At 40.3% G+C, this 25,424-nt stretch overlaps 1 protein-coding gene across 1 annotated transcript in view; it reads right to left on the bottom strand.

The window, feature by feature from the left end:
• Positions 1-222: 222 nt before the first annotated feature.
• Positions 223-25,424, bottom strand: part of LOC144537049 (uncharacterized) — a 95,306-nt gene continuing 70,104 nt past the window's right edge. The window contains exons 23-32 of the mRNA XM_078280464.1: positions 24,688-24,741; positions 22,124-22,195; positions 21,257-21,292; positions 19,317-19,361; positions 11,984-12,016; positions 10,313-10,459; positions 9,989-10,043; positions 8,306-8,500; positions 4,275-4,352; positions 223-3,785 (exon numbers count right to left, since the gene is read on the bottom strand). Of these exons, the coding sequence (XP_078136590.1) occupies positions 3,598-3,785; positions 4,275-4,352; positions 8,306-8,500; positions 9,989-10,043; positions 10,313-10,459; positions 11,984-12,016; positions 19,317-19,361; positions 21,257-21,292; positions 22,124-22,195; positions 24,688-24,741 (903 nt within the window). The 3' untranslated portion in view covers positions 223-3,597. The remainder of the gene's footprint in view (positions 3,786-4,274; positions 4,353-8,305; positions 8,501-9,988; positions 10,044-10,312; positions 10,460-11,983; positions 12,017-19,316; positions 19,362-21,256; positions 21,293-22,123; positions 22,196-24,687; positions 24,742-25,424) is intronic.

The following is a 25,424-nucleotide window of genomic DNA, read 5'->3' as shown; positions in this document are numbered from 1 at the left end:
GCTACAAACAACAGTCTGGAAACTGTGTGCCTTAGCATTCCTAACCATACATGGTATGTTAAGTCTCTTGTCCTGGGAAACTGGGACAAGAGAATTTTCCCATGTATAAATAAAAAATAAGCAGCTCTATTTGGCTCCATAGACCTGTTTACAGTGATGTGACTGCACACACGGCTCATCTGGATTCCTTTTGCTGAGTAAATTAACTTCAGATGGACTATATAATGGAGACCATACTTTTAATTATCAACCAGATTAAAACATGATAACATCAAAATTCTAACATGAGCTCTGCAGGAGTCATTTAAAAGCATTGACAGATATTTGCAAAAATTAATCCATCTAGTCACATTATGGGCCTAGTGTAAAACTTCACAAAAATAAACATGGTCAGACAAACAGTCAAACAGTGGGTCCAACAAAAAAAAAAACAAGTAGGGAAAGCAGTTAATTAACTGAATAAGCCAAATACATCAAGAAATCTATCATTTTTGGAGCGTGGAACTGTACAGCTATCCAAGCAGCCAATCATATACCAGCACAGTGCACAGAGCTGCAGCAACAGGCCAACACAGGCCACTTGATGAGACAAGGTCTGTGTCTGAAATTTCTGTTGAGCGTGGATTTCTTTAAAGAGCCTATTTCGGCCTTATTGTTACATATTGGTGTACCATAAATTCTCCAAAAAAAAAGCATATGTTTAAATAATGGAAGAATCTCAAATAATAACCGTGGCCAAAATAGTTTGTCCAGAAATATCATTTTCTAATACAAATTATTTCTAATCATTTCTACTCTGCTGTTTCTTCTGAGAGTGATTAGGTTACTGACAATGAAACTCAACAGTCCCAGCAGATGTTTCAAAGTAACAGCCTACCAGGAATGGGATGGGCTGTGCCCTTTAAGCCACTGGGAGGCTTTTTATGTAAAACATAGGTGCAGGAAGTGTTGAGTTTCGTTGACGGTAACTTAACAGTGATTAAAAAAAAAAACTAAAGTAAAGCGATTGGCAATAATTGATGCCTGAAAGTATTTTTGTTAGAAAGGAGAGACTTTGAGCAGCAGTGTGATGAGTGTTGTTGTACTTAATGCTGTACAATTAAATTACACTGAATTTATGAAGACAGAGTAGACATGGATAAAATACTGAGTTTGAGCAAATAAAATGTAAGCATATTAATAAACAGGGAAGCTCCTTACTTAAATAATTTAAGACAAACTTACAAAACTAGAAATAAAGGCCTGTCGATAATATAAGCCTGCTCAAATCTGCAGTTGAGGTAAATAAAGACCACTATTTGAGCATTACCTGTAATCCACACACAGAAAAGCAATGCAGAATACATCTATATAATATTGGCAAACAAGAATACAAATATGATGGTATGAGGTTGAAAATAGACAGTGACAGGATTCCTACAACCCTGGTGCCACAGTGATGGATTAGCATATCCCTGGCGCTCCAAACACAATAGGTGAAAGAATATATTTTCCCACCAGAAGGGATTACGTGTAGGATGCACTAGAAGCAGACTGACAGTGAAATAATGTACTGCAAACTAACAATGTGGTTGGAGTGATTTTAACCGTGGGTTTTCTCATTTATTCAACTTTTTAGGTTCTTATCTTTGACCAAACAGCCTGACCTAGCTGTTAGCTAACCTTTCACAAGATAATCATGTGAAAATGGTGTGTCTGCTTCTTTTATTGTGACACATTCCCATTCATTGTCAAGGAGTGTACTGTACTTTTGTTTGTTTTTCATTTGTATACACAATAATTTGTAAGGCAGATCTTCACTACCAACACATTCTCACTCCCACGGCGTCAAATACGGACGCTTGGTCAGGTGCCTTTGCCGTTGTTATTGACACTAAAAGTCTCCTTTAGCGTCAGATCTAAACGTGCTTTATGTAAGCACACATTGTAGGGACTATTGCTGTCACTTTTGACGCAGTTAGGTTTAGGAAAAGATGGTGGGTGGGCTTATAAAATGTACGTTTCTGTGACACGTGGGACAAGAGCGGGACAGTTGAGTTTAGGTAAAGAAGAACGGGACAGTTGAGTTTAGGTTAGTTTAAGTTATTGTTATTACATTTTTAATAAATCATTTAATTTTGACCATATGGCCTTAGCAATAAACAAGCCATTATTTAATGTTCACAACTGTCGTTACCTGCTCTTCCTTTTTTTAATCTATTTTTTTTAAGTACCATTTAGGCACCGGCACCGTTTTTTAAGTATCGCTTTAGCACTGGTATCGGAAAAAACCCAAACGATACCCAACCCTACTTGTACTGTACTTCTACTCCGCTACATTTCAGAGAGTATTGCACTTTTTACTCCACTGCAATATACTGACAGCTTTAGTTACTAGGTACTTTACACATTAATATTTTTTTACACAAAACACGTTATTTATAAAATAATATTTATTATAAATTAAACTAGCCAACGATATAATGGCCTACAAGTCCAGCTGAAATGATTAGACCATTAAACACTTAGTTGATTGACAGAACTGTTTGGATCGTTTCCAGTCTCTAAAATGTGAGATTTTTTCTGCATTGAGTACTTTTACTTTTAATACTTTAAGTACATTTTCCTGATGATACAGTACTTTTACTAAAGTAACATTTTCAATGCAGGATTTTTACTTGTAACAGAGTATTTCTACAGTGTGGTATTAGTACTTTTACTTAAAGCTATAGTGAGTAGTTTCTGTCGCCCCCATGAGGAATTCTAAGTAATGGCTCATCCACATGATACAGCCTTCCGTGATCACGCAGCAATATCAAAAAGTTACGCACTAAAGCTTTAAGTAAAGGATCTGAATATTTCTTCCACCACTGGTGCTAATTATACCCTTCTGATAATATTATGCAGTTAAATGCCGTTTTTTTTTATATATGACTCATAGTCTAGAATAAATGAATAGGTATTAATTAATTAAAGAAGTTGTCAGTAGGAGATCTCATTTCTTTTTTGCCACATTAGCCCACATAGGAGGTCTTTTTAGGCTTTTTGAAATGCATTAAGCACCTCTTCTTCTTTTTTTTTATTCATTTATATTTTATACATTTTCTTGAGGAGATATGTCTGTTTTCTGTCCATGCGTGTTGTGTTAAAAATGTGATAGGACTGCTAGTGATGTTAGCCGGTAAGCATCCTGTCTTGTTAGCAAAGCCTTAAGTAACATTGACTCAAACACAGAGTAGCTCAGGTGAAGGAGGAGGTAGCTATTTCTTTTTATGTTATTTCAAATCCTAGTTGTCTTGCTATTTCCACAAAAACCAACACAACTCAGTTTAAAGTGTAAAGTAGCCATGTTAGCCTGATATCTTAGTAAACTAGGTCACTAGCCTGCTGACCGCCTTTGTTTATGAATCCATCCATAATCATAAATCAATGCCCTGCCTTTCACTTTCATTTTAACTCAACTAACAGGGTTATTTCTGCCTCCATTGCAGCTGTTCCCACACACACTTTGTCATAAAGGAGTCAACAGTCACACATCTCTGTATATCAGTGATACAGTCAATTTCCTTGAAACACTTTGGGGTTTTCAATAGCAGCCTCTCCCATGCTGCTATGTCATCAGACGTTGGGTCCTTTGCTGTAATGTTCCCTGACGTTGTATGTCTGATAACACATGGAAATATCACAAACCCCTGGAAGCCCTGGGTTTCCCCGTTTACCAGGATCTCCTGGTGGTCCTGGTTTTCCAGGAATTCCCTGGTTTCCTGGATGGCCCATTCCATCGAAGCCACGAGGACCCTGAATACCTGCAGTGATAAGGAAAGACAGATAATAATGTTTCAGATAATAAAATAAGTTAGAACACAGCTGTTACTGGTATTTCTGCCTCATTTATGGCAAGAATGTTCCATTAAATGTGATCATAGTTCTTGTTCTTATGGACTATAAATAGCACATGCAGGATCATAAATTACATCTTCTCATGAATTAATGAGCTATTATAGCTTCCAGAGAAATACAGCACTCACTGTCTGTTACTTGCCCTTACATCTCCCTCACCCCACGGACCGAGCTGTCACTAAAAGTACTCGTTGAAAATTAAGTACAAACAGGGTCCACCCACATATTTTTTGTTAAAAATGTAACACTACAAGGAGCCTTGATGCATTTTCGTTAAAAATGCACAGATCTGAAAGGCCAGATGTCAGAATACCGTGCTTAGGTTGCTGAAATAGCTTAATGGGTGAAGACATTTAAAAAAAAAAAACAGGCTGATAGATAGGCTTTTTACATACCTGGCTGTCCAGGGGGTCCAGGAGGTCCACGGTAACCTTCTCCTTTGCTGCCTTTGAGCCCTCTCGGTCCTGTGTCACCTGGGGACATAATACGTCTGCTTTAAAAAATAGCATTAGAGCTTCTATAAATGAGCTGTCGGATTTAGAGCTGCAGGGACCGAAAGGCTATGTTCTCTCTAAAGCACCTGTGTCCAGTCTTGTGCAGCTGAACAGGCTGCAGGCCGCAAGGCAACTCTACAGCTATTTATCTCGCTAATTCTGATCTTTCTTTTTTGACAATCTGGATTTATTTAATTATATTAATTAAAGCAGTGGCATGGCATTTTGGGTAACATTTACATCCATTATGGACACAGTAGCTTCAGTGCATATGGCACACCATGAACCATTAGACAGGACTTCAACAGGTTTAGTTTAACATCGCTATCTAAATCATTTAAATGAAACTGCAGCTTTGGGAGTCTTTGCTGATTTAAGAAGTGTGAAACCATAAATGGCACAACATTCGCTTTGTGGGCGGATCTCGACGCAAATCTAAAATGGGTTGGTCTGAAAGTAGCTACATTTCTCATAGGTGTGGTTTGGGCGTAACGTGCAATAAACCAATCAGAACGTTATCTCACATTCCCTTTAAGAGCAGGCGCGCTTGTTCCATGGTGGATTGCTATTATAATGGCGGATTTGCTCTTAATACATCCATGGGCGCACCCCAGGAGCGGTTCACAGCCGAGGAGACTGACGTTTGCTATGGATATTTCTTTTTGTCAAAATGTAAATAAAGAAATGTCACAAAAACATACTTTCCGATGTTTTGGGCTCACTCTCACTGAATCACGAGGTTATGAATGCATGGTGATATTTTTGCAATGTAGCCTAACATTAGACCGAGACGACCTCACTATAGACGATACAGCTCTGCTGTCTCTTCTCTCCCGTGCTGCTGCTGGGAAATTTGGGTTAAGTGGCATCGACGCATGCAGTTCAACATCACATCTCCTTTAGTCCTCTAATATTTCCTCATTTATGTCTTCAACACATCCATGATTCATGGAAATGTTGTGTAAAACAAGGTCATATTTTTCCTTGTATTTATGTATGGTTTGCAAAAATGGGAACTGCTGGGTGGGTGAGATGAGAGAAGCAAAGTGTATGCGCGGTGTGCACACTCTACATTATGGCCAAGCATGCGCCCTTAAAATATCATCTGAATAACGCGCCACTGACTTTAGACCAGGTTTTTCCTGGTCTGTGGTGGAACCGTTTTCTGAAACTGCAAAATAGCACTAGGGAACGTTTGCGCCAGAACACGCCTCCTCTTTTTGCTGAACCTCCCCGGGAGCGCAAGTTCATTCCCTAATTTACCGACGTGAGTCTGTGGAGAGAAAAGTCCGCTGTGCGTCGAGTGAGGCTGAACGTGGGCACAGCGGTGCTTTCAGCAAAATACTAATGTTAGCATGCTAACATGCCCACAGTGACAAAGCTAATATGTTAATGTTTAGCAGGTATAATGTTTACCTTGTCCACCATCTTAATTTAGCGTGTTAGCATGCTAATTAACAGTAAACAAAGAGTACAACTGAGGCTGATGGGAATGTCATTCATTTTTTTAGGTGTTATTATTAAGTAATGAACAAATTTAAATATTGACCTGATGATGGCGCTGGATGAACAGGTATGGCTTCCCCAAAGTGATTACAATTAATCCTGAGGGGAAATGAATACCTGTACTAAATGTCATAGCAAGAGACCTTTCACTAATGGTCACTGGATGAAAAGTCCCTAAAGTCATAAGGATTCATCATCTGGGAACCATGCATGTTTGTACAAAGGTGTGCCAATCCATCTACTAGATGCTGATATATGTTACTGAATAAGTGAAAACCTTGACCTGCTGGTGGCACTACAGGAAACATCAGGGGATTACCAAAGTCAGTAGGGTTTATCTTCTGGGGGGTTGGCATGGCTAGAAACCAAAAACTAGAAACTAAATGTGTTTACTGAGTGGCTCATAAAGAACCAAACCGCACTGAAAAGCTTAACGGGGTCTAGTGTTGTACTTCATTACAGTTGGTGACTTGCAAAATCAGATTAAATGAATTCTAATAAAACTCTCATCTCCAAGTCCAGCTTTCAGTCTCATCCCTCAGTGTTTTCAGCCAAGCCTGGAACCTGAAGTTGCTGTGGAAATAGTACACAGCAGTGGAGTGGTTCAGTTTGGCGTCTTTCACAGCTGATTAGACACTTCATCTTGAAGGGGTAATACATCAAAGACAGCTCATTGAGATGGGTTTGCAGTCAGTATTTGTTGTCTTTTGCTCTGCTGACTTTCACTGATGTTTGCTTGTTTTAATGATCTTGTTTTATGGGGTACTGTGAACATCAACATATCCAATTTGTTAGTTGTTGACACTGTTTTGATTTTAATCGTTGATGAAAGCAACAGTCAATTTTGTCCTAGCTCTTCTTCATGAAGTTGTGTTGTTATTTATTGCCTTGTTTTCGTCAGGGTAAAGAGACTGATTGAAATGTATTTGTCACCATTATAGACAGTGGGTCAGACACACTGGCTTAAGAAGGAGCATTGAATACCGACAGGGTTGGGTAGTAACGCATTACATGTAATCTGGATTACGTAATCAGATTACAAAAATCAAGTAACTATATCAACCCAGATTACAATAAAAAAAATGTGTAATCAGGTTACAGTTACATTGTTGAGGTTATTCTGATTACATTTTATCATGCACACAATGCAACTTTTTGCGATACAACAGAAAACTTGTTTCTGTGGCCCTTGATTAATCTAATTAATCCAGTTAGAAAATTAGACGTGTTGAGGAAATAATAACAAAATGCTAATGTGTTGAAAAAAGAACATGTTCACTTTTTAGACTGTTCTAAGATATGTTTACATTTATTTTGAGATTTTGAAAGCTATGTTGTGGATATGTTATGACAAATGTTCAGAGAGAGAAATATGAGAAAAGATAGAAAATGTTTTTAGTTTTAAACTAATCAATATGATGTGAGAAAAGAGTTAAACAGATTGATATGAGGCTATGTACTGATATACATATTCAGAGTAAAGAAAGTAATAATATATAAGTAATAAATATAGCGTTTTTAGTAGGGCTGTCAGCGTTAACGCGTTAATCGCGATGCGATTAAGGGCTGACGCGATGTGATTCATTTTTTTTTAAATCACATTAATCGCATGCCGGCATTTATTAATTTATTTTACACTTCACTCGGCTTTGCGTCGTGCCTAACAGGCTACTATTTTGACCCTTTGCAGCACTGTTACTTCTCATCAAGCTGCCACTTCCTCCTAACACATCCTGCTGCTGCAGGCTGCAGGCATGATGGAGAAAGACAGCAGCAATAACTCTGAATGGAGCTTTTTATTTTCCAAAACTCCCGGACGGCTCGTAGACAAGTCGAAAGCCATATGCACGTTGTGTAAAGCCGGATTAAAATATCACCGAAGCACGTCAAGCTTGAGCTACCAACTTACCGAGCTAAGCATAGTAGTACAGTTAACGTGATGCTACCCGCTAGCATGCTACCCACTCGGGCAAAGCAGTATTTTGGAGAGTGCTACTTGCCGACCTGTGGATGAAACCAAATCCCAAAAAATGACTACAGCTCTTGCGAAACGGGTGGCAACTAACTGCAGACCTGTCAGCATCGTAGAGGACTCGGGTCTTAAAGACGTACTACGGTGACCTGTCTCGTTGCCGTCGAGGGGGACAGTAGTTTCACCACACACAGCCTGTATGACACGGAGAAAGCAGCCACACTGGAACAGCTGCAAGGTGCATATTTATTGAAGTGATCTAAGAGTAATCCTAAAGTAATCAGATTACATTACATGTTTTGGGTAATCCAACTGATTACGTTACTGGTTACAAAAATTGCTATGTAATTTGTAGTCAGTAATGGATTACATTTCAAAGTAATCTGACCCAACCCTGAATACCGATAATATAACGTGTTGATTATTCCCTTAAAAAAAGGATGGATCATATCACCTTTGAGGCCTGCAGGGCCCTGCATTCCAGAAGGTCCTGGGTAACCGGGAGAGCCACTCCTGCCAGGGTAGCCTGGAGTGCCCATGGAGCCTTTGGGTCCTGGGGCTCCTGGCTCGCCCGCGGGTCCCTTCATGCTATGGCATGGTTCACACCTAGCTGGGGGGGCCAGGGTCTGGAGCAGTGCTGGGAGTTGATCTGCAGGGCACAGCCAGAACGTGCTGAGTAATCCATTTGGATATTAAATATTATGTCAAAACTGATTCATAAAAGAGTCTGACCACATAATACTGTAGACCTAGTCTGGCTCAATGGATGCGCATTGCTGGAATAAGCCTGATATCTGTTCCCTCCCCTCTTGTTATCTCCGCTATCTGGGCTTAGCGCCACCCCAGGACGGTTGGGATTGGTTTACAGAAATACAAACAAGCCAGAATGTTTGTTTTTTTCCCCTATCCACGAATAAATAGGCGGTGCAGCCTGACGTTACTCCAATGCTGACACAGCGCTGTGGAGGTCTGGCAATGTGAGACTACTGTAAACCTAGTCTCGCTTTGCCAGACCATCCACGCGCTGCAGATTCTGGCTACTCCACATAGCCTTCCGGGATGGGAGAAAAACGTGCTCTGGTATATTGGCATGTCTTTAAACCAAGTTTGTACCTTACAAACAACAAGAATCCTATCCTAATCCGAACCCATCCTATTAATAGTAGCAGCGGGCAGCCAGTGGGCTCCATCCAGCCTCTTGCATCATAATGTCTATGATATTATTTAAACCCAATTGAGATCATCCTAACTAGAAATTCCAACTTAACTGATTATATGGACCTTAAATAAAGTGATATAAGATGTGCCCCAAAGCATTAAATCAGAATATGATTTATATGACATTAAATCAGAATATGACTTGCGCAAAGTGATTCCGCCCGCTGTGATGCATCTAATTTGCTGGAAATATAACATAAGAAAAATAGGGTCTCAAACAAAAAGTTATATCAGCCACAGACCCATTTTTTTTGCTACCGCCAAGTTTTAGTCCTTCCCGGAAGCAACGTCAGCTAATGTTACCCCTATGTGGGACAAATATGCGCAGAATGATTAGGCATTAATATTATCCTATTTACACCACCCCTGTCAACACGTTTGAAAAGTCTTTTCGATTGGGCCTGATCAGGCCAGTGGTTACATGAGGCATTTTTATTCTGAGTGGGCTATTATTCTGATTATTAGTGGAATATTAGGGTCTATGTAAACGCAGCTACTGTTGGGAGGAGCTATGATTAATGGATAAAGGGGAGGGAAGCAAGGAGGCATGTTGAAATGGAAAGCACCCATAGTTTTGCTTGATTCGCTTTGGGCTGAGGCCAAAGACTGTGGAATGTACCCACTTAATGACTTTCACTTTCTTGTCAATAAAGGTAAAAAATAATAATACCCATTATATGTTGGGTATTTAACATTGTGCTACTTTTTACTGAGAGAATAGTAAATTAAATTGTTCACCAATACCGCAGTTTGACCCAGTGTGTTATAATCAGTGCAAATCAATGTAAAATGTGCAACTCTACATCTGAGATAACTGTTGGTGTGTGCAGCATTTGGTGTGTGCTGGGAGTGAATTTTGGGCTTTCATACCCCAGACTCTGGTTTTCACAAAGTGACATAAAAACAAACAGATACTTACTACGCAGAACATCAGTGCAGAGCTTTAGAAGATGTTCATCTGAGGGAGGCTTGCCCTGCAACACACAATTACACTTTGATTCAGCCGAATCCACTGTGGGAGTGTGATTGAGTGTGCCTGGAGATTTCCAGGACCTTCTCAATGCTCCACTCTCTGTCTTCACATAGACCACACACACTGACAGCAACACTCTCATTACTCCCAAACATAACTCCCCCAATCCAGGCAGGAAATCACTGACTGTTTCTTTCAGTCCATATTTCTTTTTTTTTTTCTTCTTCTTTTTATATCCCAGAGGAGAGGGTCAGGAGGAGGTTCACTCACAGGTTTCCCAGGATATCCTGGTTGGCCTGGTTGGCCCGGAATCCCGTCATGACCAGGAAATCCCCTGGGGCCAACAGCACCCATGTGGCCCATGTCTCCTTTCTTTCCTTCAGGCCCCCTGTGGCCTACATCACCTGTCACTCCTGTCTGAAGAAGCAGGAGGGAGGACAGAAAATATTAGGTTACAAAAGAAAAAAGGGTGAAATTAAGGCTTATTTTATAATAATTGACTACATTATGTTATCTCATACATAAGAATTAACTGACTGTTCTCTGAACAATGCCCCTCAGCATTGCCCAAACATTGCTTACCAACCATAACTAGGCTGGTGTGTTAAGTTTTGCTGTAGTAAGAAATATTCAGTATTTAAACAGTTCAGAGGGTTGTGTCTTCTTTTTTTAACTTCCCAAAACCAAGAGTAAGGTGTAAGGAATGAATGAAGCAGTGTGTTTGTCCGCTACAATGTCAATTGCAATCATTAGCATGACTAGTTACTAGCTTAGTACCTACAGTGAAGTAGGCTAATGTTACGGTCTGTGTTACTACCATAGAGCAAATGAATAAGTAATTTACATTAGGTAGTGGGGTTATAGGTTGTGTTGAAAAAAATAATTGTTCACAACAAGCTAACAGAGTCAGCTAATGTTAGTGGCTCTGTCATAGACCGTATAATATTAATGGACAAAGCATCGGGTTCGGCTGCAAATGCGCAAGTGCCCTAAACCTGCTTTCTATCTGAATTCAAGCAGGGGGCGACACGTGCGGTTGCAAAAGGAGGTCTGTTTCTTTAGAAGACTATGAGAAAGTGACCCACTTCTCACTTGATTTATTACCTCAGTAAACATTTTCATAATGTTTCTTTATTTCCATGTCTTCTACATGGATCCTCATGAGTTTATGTATGAGACATGTAGCTTTAGCCTCAGTCTGTTAGCACAGTACCCGTAGTAGCCAAATGCATGTTTAAGACTCATATTACAGGGGGTCTTGTTTCAAAACAAGTCAGCTAGAAACACAGTGTGAAGCTACGTTAGCTTAATTAGCTAGATAGCTATAGCTGACAAAATCTGCCTGCGGCAGTTGTCATTTTAGCTGACAAAAATCAACGGTCTCCAGCTAGAAATGAAAAGCTGCCTTTCTCTACCTCTGTCTAAAAAAACAAGCACCCATTGTTTAAAAATTGAGTATTTTAAGTGGTAAATCTTCCACCTGATCTTTGCAAACTGCACGTGCCATGCGAGAATGGGTAGGTTGTCAGGTGTACTATCAATTTATATAATTATACCAATTAAATCTATACACAGCATTCCAAAGTTGTGTAGTCTGTCATAGTTTTCTTTGTTACTGATCAAAACTCATGCTAATACTGTGTGAACTTGTGTCAAATGCTATCCTACAAATGGTAAAGCATTTGCACAACTGAGGGAGGCTATATCTCCATGAATTGTGATTCTGCAGACAGTACTGTAAGTGTTTGATATTTCAGATGTGTGCGCCTTTAGAAAAGAGGGCTTTTGTTATGTATATTTTTGCCCAGGGGGCCAGGCCTGGAGGTATTGGCTCTGTAAGTCTTCTATAGCAGCCATGCAGGCTTGACAGGGCTTCTCACTGTGGTGCAGAATAAGACAGAATGGATTATATCTAATACCACAAAGTCTAATTTGACAAACCTCTCCTTTCCTTCCCATGGGTCCCACTTCACCCTGATGGAAGAAAAAAAAAGAGAACAGGAAGGGTGGGGAGGAAAAGAGAAGAGGGGGAAATAGAGAGATACAGTTACAAACTTCAGCTTACATATCAAAGGCTGAGTTAGTATGTCAGAGGAGCTATGCTTGCTGCTCTACATTGCTGATGCAGAACTATTCTCTTTTCTGTCAAAACCGCTGGCTTACAAAACATTTTAGATTGGTTATTGTAATGTATTCCCTAAAGTGCTAAAAAATAGCTTTGGCTGTTTTCTGCTTCCCTTTAAATACTTCCTCTTTTTCATCCACACGTTCCTCTTTACTGGTATGTCAAGGAAACACATGATCATTGTGAGTACTTTTCAAAGCATGTTAATGCCCACAGCACGCTGCTCTGCCCATAGCATGCTTAAAAGCCCCAATTTCACATACAGACTCAAACACTGGAGATACAAAAGGATGCCATTTATTGCGAATTGAAACATGATGGCACGACCCATCACTAGTCAAAACTGCAAAAGATGCTTTGCGATGCAACATGGGGAAGTTAACAAACATTCAGTGTAATGCAACTTTCCTGTGAAGCACATAGTTTTCTACTTCATCCAACTACGCAAAGGAAGTTCAAACAAAAAGAAAAAGCTTCCAAGTTCTCTAAGGATTTTAAGGAGCTACTAGGGCTTGAATGACAAAAACGACGCACTGAAAAACTACTATAGTGGCAACATCACACACTAACTGGCCCTTTGGGGCTCAAGAGGTAAATTACATGGTGGGTGGTTAATTAATGTATATTTAGTTATCGTAGAATGCTTGAACTCTATTTTGGCTATCAGCAACAATCTGTTCAATATTCAAAAGAGAATAAGTTCGGCGATGGATGGAGACTGCATGCGGGAGGATGACGGTGGGAGGCTGCGACGGCGGTTCTTGAGGGCCTGGAATCTCGCTTTCCTCGTCTGGCTAGTTCCCTCAGAACGGCTCCGCTGGACCGTTTCCTGCAGCAGCAGGTGAAACTTTGGGTCACAAACAGTTTTTTTGGCGAGACAGTTCTTTGTTGAACTGGAGCAGTTTCTCAAGTTCTTTGCAAGCTTCTTCAGGGCTTCTTTCAAACTTAGGGATCAGTCTAAGTTCGTTCTAACATGGGCCCACGGGCAGCTTGCGTTAGAGAAGAACGAAGAGGACAAGGGAATGTCCGATGGGTGTGGCAGTTGGTATCCATGCAGGTCAGCAGGACCGAGTACGACACGCAGGATGAAGTAAAAGAGAAGAAGAAGAAAGAGCATGCAAGCCTCTTTTACTTAAAGGTCTTGGTCCGAAGGCAGTGTCAAAGATGACCCTGGCCACTCCCTCGTCTTAAATTTTCCTGGCATTAATTTTAAACTAATCGTTACCTTTTTGACATTAAATATCCCTAGTTTCAATACCTAACTCTCCCATAATTGAAACCTAGAGATATTTAGCTGCATGTAGAATACAAATATAGCTAACATTATTATTTAGCATTAAAACATAATACAATAGTGTAAACATCAAACCATTGAAAAGCAATCACATTATCAAGGATGCGGTCACATAACAAAGCATCAAAGCATTCTTATATGTGTTGGAGCACCCTCTTCTCACAGCAGGATATTGGTGAGACTCTTCTTTCCTGTTGTTACAGTATCCTTTGATCAGTGTCTTTAGTTGTAGATTAGAATCTCTAGTTGTGTCCACTGGTGCAGTTCCTGACTCTCCAGGACTGTGCCAGTATTAGCTGGCACAGTTCCATGAAGTGGAATTCCTGTCCTAGGGTTTCAACTAATGTCAATTAGGAGTCTTACCAGAGACCAGTTCTGGATGAGTTAAAGGGGTAGTTCAGAATTTTGGACATAGGACATCATTTCCAAGTTAGCCAGTGTGTTATTTATCATTGGAGACCATTTTCATCCAGTCCTTCCAGTTACAGAGTTCGCTGGTGCTAGGCTAGCACAAGTCAACAGTGTCTGCTAGCCTGCCACTAAAAACTGTCTTACCCACTCCACAGTACACCCGAGGCAAATAAATTATAACGCCAGACTATCGAAGTCTGTGTTGATAGAATAATGTTAGAAATAAAACTACCCTTGTATCTCAATCATCGCATTACATTTTGAGGGACTAGTTTCTCAGCAGCAGCGGAATTTTACCTTGTTAGCCTGCGTTTACCTTGTTAGACTGCGCCGAAAAGTAAACAGAGAAGCGCAGTACAGTCGGGACACCTATTAGCCTACATTGGTATTGAAGCATTGGATTGGAAACTAAGGACTAGGCAACATGGTGATTCAGTGTGCATTTAGAAATTGTAAAAAAACAAAGTTTCCACAAATTTCCATTGGGAGATCCAGAAAGGAACCAACTGTGGCTTCTTGCTGCTGGATTGGACATCAAGACACTAGTGGAGACTCTACTCAAGTGGCGAATGTGTAGTGATCATTTTAGACCAGACGACTTTGAAAAACCCAGTAATCTAAAGGACCACAAGTCACTGACAATGAATGCGGTTCCATCCGTCTTTCCAGATGCTCCAACAGCTACTGATGAACAGGTAATAACTTTTGGTAGGCTACTCTAGCTAATAAAGCTAGCCCCTTTCATAACGTTAGCCTAGCTGCTACTGATAGATTGAGACTGACAACGTTACTGGAGATAACGTTACAGTTCAATGCATTGTGGAGAGTGACAACGTTAGCTAAAGGTATAGCTACACTCTTGGTAGATACCTGGCTGGGCTAACCGCTAACTTTAGATAATTGCTGACAGAAAAGTCATGTAAGCTCGGACAGTTTACATGCAAATTGCAGTGGCAGGTAAATAAACTTGCGTGATGGTGATTGTCATGGAAACCGGCTTCCTCGGTAGCCTAGGTAAAAATAAGTATAACTATTGCAAGGCGATGCAAGGGTAGTTTTATTTCTAACATTATTCTATCAACACAGACATTTACATCGATAGTCTGGCGTTATAATTTATTTGCCTCGGGTGTACTGTGGAGTGGGTCAGATTGTTTTTAGTGGCAGGTTAGCAGACACTGTTGACTTGCGCTAGCCTAGCACCAGCGAACTCTACCACTAGAAGGACTGGATGAAAAGTGTTGATAACAGTCTCCACTGATAAATAACATACTGGGTAACTTGGAAATGAGGTCCTATGTCCAAAATTCTGAACCACCCCTTTAAGAAACTCACCAAACGTCATTTAAAGCTATTCATGCTACAATGTTCCACATAAACAGGTTCCCAAACTTTAAGGCTCTGACACACCAACTTGATGGCCGACCAAGTTGGTCCAAAAAGTGCCTCGGAACACACCGAAGTGACACCGATTTGAGAGTACGTTCTGCACGTGCCCAGACGTAATACGTCTCCATAACAGCAGGCGGCGCTAATCTGTATTGTCGCCCAAAAAATGAAAATCGGCAGCTGATTGGACGAACGCATCACTTGGGTCTGGCGACCATAATGGCAGCTCTTTCGGAATACGATCTCATATTTTACGAAGCTAGTTCACTGAAACGTGTTTCTGAAAACATTTTAAGCGAGAAACAGGTCATGCAGTTGCTGAATCTGTCTTCATTTCTGATCGACAAAGGTCAGTTTAAAAGATTTTCGTCAGATTTTGAGAGCCGTTCGTCACGCTCATCCCGGTCGTCATTTCCGGGTTAGCACTCCACCGATCATATTGATCATTGAGTCCGACTGCCCGCCTTCCGATTCAACATGTCAAATCGGCCCAAATGAAAGCCGCCGGCTCCTCCAGCTGACGACGGCACGGAACACACTGAACAGACTCAAGCCACCGACCTCACCAGACTGTCCAACGGCCGATAATCGGGTTGGTGTGTCAGGGCCTTTAGGCTCTTGAGAGATGAGATGGCCTGCCTCTTTGGGTCACATGTACCCACACTGTGAAGTTGAATATCCACACTGATCACCAACAACAGCAATTGTAGCCAATTTCGGTGCATAAGTGTTCACCGAGGCCTTATATCTCTTGGTTGGCCCAATTCCCACTTTTGTGCCTTTAGGGACCGTTCGGTATTTATGGAATGGACCACCGGAGGAAAATAGGGGAGGGTCATGTCTTTTTATTCTTTGTTGAGGGGGGTGACCCAACATTTTTTTAGTCTGGGGGGGGGGGGGCACTGCCCCCCTGGTGGCTGAAACGGATAATTGCATTGTTTGTCCATATGTCATAAATGAGGGGGAATAATTACGTCTGGCATGTCAAGATATTTTATATTTTAAATAACACAAAACAACAAAATGGTGGTAGGTAATACATCTGATTTCATATGCTTGCCGTGCCAACGTTGCAATAAAGGTTTCCTAAATGCCATGTATATAATCATATAATATAATATAATTGGGTCATGTCTATTTTGACTAAAGATCCCAAAACTCCTCCGGTGGCCCCTTAAATAAATAACGAACAGTCCCTTAGTTGCTCTGTCATACTATTTTCAAGAAGTAACACTTTTCCTATTTCGGCCTTATATAGTACTCGGTACCGTAGTCGCTCTTAATGCTACGTCATCTTCTCATTGACTTTACATTAGCATTGTTTTCCGTGGTGGCCACACGGATTTTTCGAAATGTTGTTTCAATCTTTAAGTGCCTTTGCAAAAAAAAGAGTTCTGCAGTGTAATCCGAACGCCACTTTACTTTCCAGTAGAAGACAAGTGGTAACGAGAAGGGAAACCAGGAAAACAGAACATACCCTCTCCTGAACTGCAGTGTAGTCATATATATTTTTCCCAGTAAGTATAGGGAAGTCTGTCTAAAGGCAAAGGTCTTATACATTTCAGCAGTGACAAACTTGTGATTCACTGATGTATTTAGCCTTAAGAGTGTGTCACAAGGAGGATGGGCTGCTCTCAACCCTGTGGAATAACAGTGTGAACATTAAGCTGCATACTGAGACATACAATCGTTTTATCTGTCTCAAGTGTCACAGACAGGACTACACAACTCTGTCTCCACATGATGCAATATCGCTACTGCTGTGTGAAAACACAAACAAACACACACACACACACACACACACACACACACACACCCTCACCTTACTGGATTTATTGTCTAAACCCCATCTAGGGACGTGAAGATCGATGCCTCAGTAATCGATACTTACTGATCAATTCTTAAATGCTACTCATTTGGCATCATTCCTATTGAAACGTGTACATTACAAAGCTTGGCTTGAAAGCTGGAAATTGCAGCTCACAGATCGATTCATGCCATTTTGTTTGCTCATTACCAATTATTGATGAGGATGATAATCTCAACGTGGATGAACAGGTTGAATCAATTATGCAATTCTGCTTCTCTCTCCTTATGAAGCCTTATTAACCTTGTGAAATTATTCATGAAGAATTTTTCTTTCTCATCTTTTTACCCAAGTTTACCCCTCTAACACTAGCTGGGAACATGCTAGCGCTAGTCAGTCAGAAAACATTTTGACATGTCACAATAGGAAAAGCACACATGTAAATAATAAAATCAATGATGAATTCCATTTAGCTGCTTCAGTTTCAGGGTCCTGGTATTGTTCAAGCTGGCTAACCGTCACACTGTCATGGCTTACTGGGACACTTGAATAGAACAAAGTCATTGTTAATGTTATAAATAACATATGTGCTTTTCCTACTGTGTCTCAGCTGTGACAAAATGGTAACAATAGCTCTCTGAACTTGCCATATCGCTAACTATTAGCCACCATTAACTATCAGTTATTAAGCACGTTAGCACAGTCACTAACTGGACAGTAAGTTCACACATTTATTAAAGAGATATATTTGTACCTGTGTAATAACTGTCTAACAACCAAGGCTCTTTTGTAGAGCAGTTTATACTCCGGCAAAGGTAAGTGGCGATTCCTTTGAAATTCCCTTTCATTCTTCAAGTCTTAGACCTGCTGCCTGTCTCTGACCTGCCCTTATGCCTTCACTTTGTCAGATTTGTTTGCCCATTTAGAATGTTATAATTTCCAACTGTAAGTCTGTAAACTGACCATTGATTTTTAGTTCAATGCCTGTAATTCCACCTGCCATGCCTGAGTGTTTACATTGGGTCTTTGATAGGGGTGCAACTCATGGTTCGGATCGGTTCACAGGGTTTGAGTCACGGATCGGATCAATTTTCGGATCAGTACAAAAAAGGGGGGAATTTAAATGGTTTATTAAAAATGTAACAACAATAACCTTTAACAATAATAACTTCTTTCACCAGTAAATTGCTGTTAAATGACAAAAACAGATGAGAAAAGGGTATTTTACAATAACTTTGAACGAGGTTTACTAGTTTCAAGTAAACGCAACATTCACGTCTGTGTTGTTTTTCCAACAACAGCAGTGACCAGAGTGCTAGTTTGTGTCTTTTAGCTCATTGCTTTAGCGACAGACTGTTGACCGCTGTTGGAATCCTCTACAGTGAAATACTGTCACACTTTTTAGACCATTTAGCTGTCAGCGTTTTAACCGTGTTTAATCCAGCTACTAGCTAACAGTAACGTTACATCAACGTTACCTGATGCCAAGTGTACCGTTAGTGTTAACTAGCAGCATGCAGTGCAGCGATGCTTCTGTTGCCTCTGACGTCTGTTTCGGAGCATCTGAAAGCAGCGCAGGCATTTAAGTACCGGTCGTGTAGGCACCGGTGAGAGAGAGAGAGAGATTTCTCAGCCTACGTTAAGTAACAGCGTCAGTAAAAAGGTATTTCACACTTTTATTATAGTATACAAGTATACTTGATCAGAATAACTGTACTTGATTTTATGATTTTACATTACTGTCTGGAGCTTCCTTGCTGTACTTTATTCCCTTATTTTTTAGTTTGTCTCTTCTCATTTAGTCAGTTTTAGTATTGTATTGAATTCTGCTCTGCTGTTTACTTGCACTGTTTTCTGTTCAGTCTTTTATTGCATTTTATGTGTTTTATATGCTGCCGGATTTTAATCGTGTGAAGTACCTTGTAAAGTCACTTTTAGAGAGGTGTTTTATTGGTAGAGTTCATTATTATCATATTTATTTTGTGATAAAATCTTTGTGGTGACTTGTATCAGTGGATTTATGATATTAATGAATGAAAACTCAAGTTCTAACCACAAATTAGCTCATTGTAAGTGAGGCCTGGCCACCATATTCTTCCTTATCCTTGTGTCCTTGCGGGGACATTTGTTTCTTGTAACTGCACACATACACACAAACACACATTATTAAAACCCAGAATCCCCATTAAACCTATAGAAACATAAGCGTCACTGCCACCCAGTGGAAGCAGTATGACCCTTCACTCACAGGTACACCAGGAGTCCCTGGATCTCCATCTCTGCCTGGCTCCCCCTGCAAAGAGATACATCATGATTAACTGAATGTTTGTGTGAGTCCGTTTACATACCCGCTTGTATGACTTCATGCGGTGTGTGTGTGTGTGTGTGTGTGTGTGTGTGTGTGTGGGTGTGTGTGTGTGTGTGTGGGTGTGCACGCGTGCTCCCAAGGGTGAGATTAAATGTGTGTGCAACAACGGGTGTGGCGATTTATGTGTGTGTGTGTGTGTGTGTGTGTGTGTGTGTGTGTGTGTGTGTGTACGTGTTACTGTGTGCTGGTCCATGTCTTCATTCTGTTTCTGTGTGTGTGTGTGTGTGTGTGTGTGTGTGTGTGTGTGTGTGTGTGAGTGCGTGAGAGAGAGAGAGAGAGAGAGAGAGAGAGTGTGGAGAAAAGGTCATGATTACCACTAGCAGCCAATAAGAGAAACCCACGGAGAGCGGGGATAGGAATTGGCTAGTGGTGACCTTTTACAAACCTGACTTTTTATCTCATGTGTGGCTGTGCTCTCCGTACTCTGCTCCTCTGGGCTCTTACACTCTTTTCCATTAGTGCACATAAAGGGAAGCAACTCAATCACACGCTTTCATTTATCAATTTGTGACTGATGCTGTGTTTACAATGGTAGAAGTACAACAGGACGTCTTCTTGCTGCTACAATGTTGAGGTGTTAATGCTGGAATAGGCCCCAGCCCTTTGTGACAGTGAAACACCAGGCATAGCTAATAAGAAGACATATAATAAAAAGAAAATATAAAAAAATGTGTATATGTGACTGTATTAACACTGATATTAATTATTGCATTGGTTTGGCTTCTTACACTCACACTAGTAGAAGATATTGGAGCCTACTCAAACATGCCAAGTACCCTAATTACCACTCAGAGGATGATGTAAATCAGTGCAACTTAAAGAGCAACTTGCAGGTTGACAAATTCATACTTGACCTTCACCTGAAAATGACTATTCCAAAAGTTGATGCAGGATTTTATATGTTTTACAAGATATAACGGAAGGTCATAGCGACACGGGGCCAAGGCTGGCGTGTTCACCGTCCCCAGAACCCCCCAGATGGACGTTGGTTTCGAGTCGCTACGGTCTTTTGTGTCGACATAGAAGACGAAAACTTGAAAAATGGATGTGTCTCAGGAACGGAGGGTCGCAGCGGGCCAAACCCAGTGTGACCGGCCCATAAAACAGGTAGATCGGCCCATTGGTTTATTGTAATTGACACTGGGCTTCAAGACAGAGAATGGAACAATGGAATTGGAATGGAATACAGGCACAAAAGTGGGTTTAAGAAGCGTAAATTTAAAGAGGCAGCCAAGAGAGAAAAGACAAAGCTTTTTTTTTAAAATGGTACATGGATTATCATGAATTCATGCATGTAGTACTTCATGAACTATCAGTAATGTACAAGGATTAATAGTATCTCAGGCATGACTTAATGCAGGAACAATGCGTTAATTAATGCATCAATTAAGGTATTTCAATCATCATGACTTCTGATTTATTAATGATGTTCATGTCTTCTTCACAAAGCTGACCAGTCACAGCGGCGTACCTTCATTCAAAAGAATTGTAGTGTTATAATCATTGTTAACTACACATAACTTCTTTATTACTTCATCATGTTTGTGGCCCTTCAAATAAAGTGCTGACTTGCTCCATCTTCAACATTGATATGATTAAAGTCATGCATGGAATCATGATAATTCATGTACCATTATTATTACGTTTTACCAAATTTTACTGCATGTCTTCCCCCCCTCTCTCCCCTTTATCATCTAGCTGTCCTGTCCGTTAAAGGCGGAAAAGCCCCAAAAAATGATCTTTAAAACAGGTATCGTGTGACTTAACTATTGCCTGTGCATATGACTTTCCAGTAATAGTGTGAAGAAAAAGTACAATACCTGGTGTCCTTTAGAGCCCGTCTCACCTCTCTCCCCCTAAAAATACACAGAACATTAGAGCATTACAACATACTGTAATGTCAGGTTTATGTTCTGACAAAAGTAATGCTGCCCTCATCATGACAAAAAAGCCATCATGAGCATCGCTGTCCTGTTGATAACATACAGTACCCCTACTGTACAAAAGAAAATCAAATGCAGCATGTTAAGTACTCAATGCAGAAAAAAACTCACATTTTAGAGACAGGAAACGATCCAAACAGTTCTGTCAATCAACTAAGTGTTTAATGGTCTAATCATTTCAGCTGGACTTGTAGTCCTTTATATTGTTGGGTAGTTTCATTCAGAATAAAACATTGTACTTGTAAATCGAATGCATGTTTGATTTTTACAGTAACTAGTAACTAGAGCTGTCAGATGAATGTAGTGGAGTAAAAAGTACAATATTTCTCTCTGAAATGTAGCAGAGTAGAAGTAGAAAGTGGCATGAAAAGAAAAGACTCAAGTAAAGTACAAGTACCTCAACATTTGTACTTAAGTACAGTACTGGAGTAAATGTACTAGTTACATTCCACCGCTGAGCATGGGCATGCTGCTTTTGAAGTGTGAAGGACAACCTTTGGCACTTTAGCAAGTTAATCATGTCATCTAAGCATAAAATGAATAATACATTAACACGAATGCATTATGTTAAGCTGTCAACATTTCTACAGTACATGTACATGTGATCCTGACAGCCAAAGCTATAAATCATTCATAAAGCGTCGCCTCTGTTGCCAATTGTAGACTTCATTAAGTCCAAACAAAACCATCCAGATCATTTTTTTTAATTGGTTCATTTATGCTATTATATGAATTGACTCTCACCTTGTGACCTTTGAACCCCGGCATCCCCATGGCACCCGGCAGCCCTGGAAAACCTGACTCCCCTCCTGAGCCCTGCAGAGGTGAAATATTATTGTTGTCTGGAAATCAATGGCTGGCATTTAAGAAAATGACAAGGTTCATACAGTGTGTTGTGATATTCCCTTAAAACCATCCTGTCTTGGTTTGTAATCCAACAAGGGAGCAGAGAAAAAGGATATATAAAACTTAACACTGTCACTTAGCAAACATAAAAGTGTAGCTAGTAGTGGTAGTAGTAGTAGAACTGGTTGGTAGAATGAGAACAAACAGACAATGGTAGCCGAGAGTGGATGTGGAGTGTCAAATACAGCAACGTGGGGACACAGCTAGAGAGAGGACAAAAGAGAACCTGTACTGGTCCCTACACCTTATCCTTTGTTCTGAAGTGACTCAGGAGTTTCTGGAGTGTTTCTGACTGGGACTGAAACTTATGTGCTTTCTTGCCGAGAGATAAATAAGATTTATACCAATGCGCATCAGCTACGGAGCTAGAGCACAACTGCGATTAGACTAGCTTAGCATAAAGACCAGAAAGACGAGGCCACCACTAGCTGTCTAAAGCAGTCTTGTATAAAGTACTTGAAAGCAATACTTGAGTAAAAGTACAAGCATCTACTGATATTTACTTTATTAAGTATCAAAAGTAATTTTCTGACATTAGATTAGATAGTACTTAATTATTAGAAGTAAAAGTAAAAAAAAACTTTGGTTATGAACTTTATGGCCAAAGGGGTAGAACGTTATCTTCACCACCACTGTCGTCTGTTACACCAGGTGCTTCCATGACACTATCAGTCATTATGCTTCCTCCTCTTCTTCTTTAGTTTTGGCCTATGTTTTTTTTTTTTACCTTTTTATTACATTACGTCACCAACTGGAATGGAGCGTGCATTAACTTGCAATCTAGTTGCAATGATTCGCCAAACCTGCTTTTTTCCATTGTAACAAATGTCTTGGGATGTTATTTTGTAGAAACAAGTAACTAAGATGCTTATGGGAAATGTAGTGGAGTAAAAGTATACATTTATTTAGTAAAAGTAAAAGTTTCCGGAAATATAAATAACGAAGTAAAGTACAGATACTTGAAAATCCTACTTAAGTACAGTAACAAAGTATTTGTACTTTATTACATTACAACACTGGTCTACAATTGATGGTGTTACATGCTGAAACTATTTCTAAAGTCTTATAGAGTGCTGCAGGAATCAGTCCTAAAACCGGGACGTGAATTAGCATTTTTGCCCTTCTGGTTCCCTCGTCTCAAAGTCAACGGGTTTTTGAATGTTTTTTGTTGTTTGTTGTCAGATGCCTGAAATAAAGTCTGTGGTTAACTCAAGCTTAAGCGATTTCCACATTTTGTTCCCAACATAAAATACTTATTAAATTAGATTAGATTTAAAAATGGCGGCTGCTAACAACTTGCTAAATGGGACGACATTACGCCAAACACGCAAAATCTGTCGCAAACATTACTCTCCCCGTGGAACAGCACCTCAGAGGCTTAAAGCTTGGGCTTAGGCTCTACATTTAAAGTCTGTATGTGCTTCCGGGTTGCACCCGAGGAACCAAAGATTGCTTCCTCTTTATACCAAGGGCACTAATTAGCTCGTACAATAGCCAAACAGACCTCTAGACACATCAGACTGCTTGGTTAAAACTCAACATTTCTTCGTTCTCGGCTGAGATGGATAGGATTGAGAATTTCAGCGTTTTCACCGTATAAGACTTCTGCTCATAGCCTAATCCAGACAGAACACCACGCTGAATTTCAGTCTGCATGCACATTTTTTTCAGCTTAAACTTGTTGAAACAGAGCACCTAATATTGGTAGTGAGAGCAACAAGTTTGCGGACTGCCGAGTCGTGTGTGTGTGTGTGTGTGTGTGTGTGTGTGTGTGTGAGTGAGAGAGAGAGAGAGATCAGAAATCAAAGGAAAGCAGAGAAACCCGACAATGACAGCAAAATGCAATGCAATTATTGATGTGTGCGATTCATTTAAATTAATTATTTACAAAGCATGTAATTAACTATATTAACTGAGGACAATAATAACAGACACCCTGGCTCTCCCTCCCTCCCTGTTTCTCAGATACGTGTTAGCCGTTTCCCCCTGCTAGGTAGCTAGGCTAACTACCGTTTGTCCCCACTCTAACTCTTAAAACCAGACATTCTGGTCAAAAAACAATCATCAAGCGACACTAGGTATGATGTAAATGCCTATAATTATCTAATGTAGAATAAATAAAATATGCATTACACACAATACAGCCTACAGACAGATAGAAAGACCCCAAAAAAGCAAGACAAAGGAGGATGCTGTGTTAGAACGCAGTGAAGACAGGGAATTACTGTAATTGTTGGGTCTTTGTAAGTTATAGTGTGGTCTAGACCTACTAAAAAGTACAGTGGCTTGAGATAACTCTTGTTATGATTTGATACTATAAATAAAATTGAATTGAAATTGAATTGAAGACGGAGGTTAAAGGAAACAATGTAATCTGGTCGATAATCTCAGGCCCTACTCACCTTCTGGCCTGGTGGACCAATAGGACCAGTGACCCCTGGGTCTCCACACTTCCCCTAAATAAAACACACACACAGTCACACACACACACACACACACACACACACACACACACACACACACACACACACACACACACACACACACACACACCACATTTGTCTGACAATACTTCTGATACTTCTGTTAAATACCCTCATTCCTAAACACAAATCATATGGCTCTATTTTAACCATTACAAAGACCAGCACACAGATCAGTGAGAGCATATCAGAGTGTGGTTGCATGCTGTGCAGAGGGCAGCATGCACAAAATGTTTGAAGTGGAATATAAATCACAGCATGTGGTGATTAATCACTATGCTCTTAGCCAGTCACATTACTGGTCTCTTCCTTCTTAAACAGTTGTGTCAGTATGACAGTGGTGCATCATGAAAATGGAAATGATCTGCTGTGCCGATTCAGACAGAGAGGTTCAGAAGGGCATTATGAAAGCAGAATTTTGTTATTCGCATTTGTTCTTATGTAAATCATGCAAAATAGTTGTGATGTGCAGTCAGGCTGCATCCGCACTACTATGTAGTCTTTTTCTAAGGTTTATGTCTCGCATCCACACTACTCTGCGTTTCAGAGCCCCTAAAATGAAGATGTTTATAAACGCAGCTGACCCCGTTTCAGATTTTCTTTTTTAAAGGTTTGCAGTGTAGTCTTCCTCCGAGCAACAAAAAATGTATGACGTA

Source organism: Sander vitreus, chromosome 22, assembly GCF_031162955.1.
Source record: "Sander vitreus isolate 19-12246 chromosome 22, sanVit1, whole genome shotgun sequence".
In the NCBI taxonomy this organism is placed as follows: domain Eukaryota; kingdom Metazoa; phylum Chordata; class Actinopteri; order Perciformes; family Percidae; genus Sander; species Sander vitreus.
The sequence above is the reverse complement of the archived record's forward strand: the minus strand, read 5'-3'. Positions and strand labels throughout refer to the sequence as shown.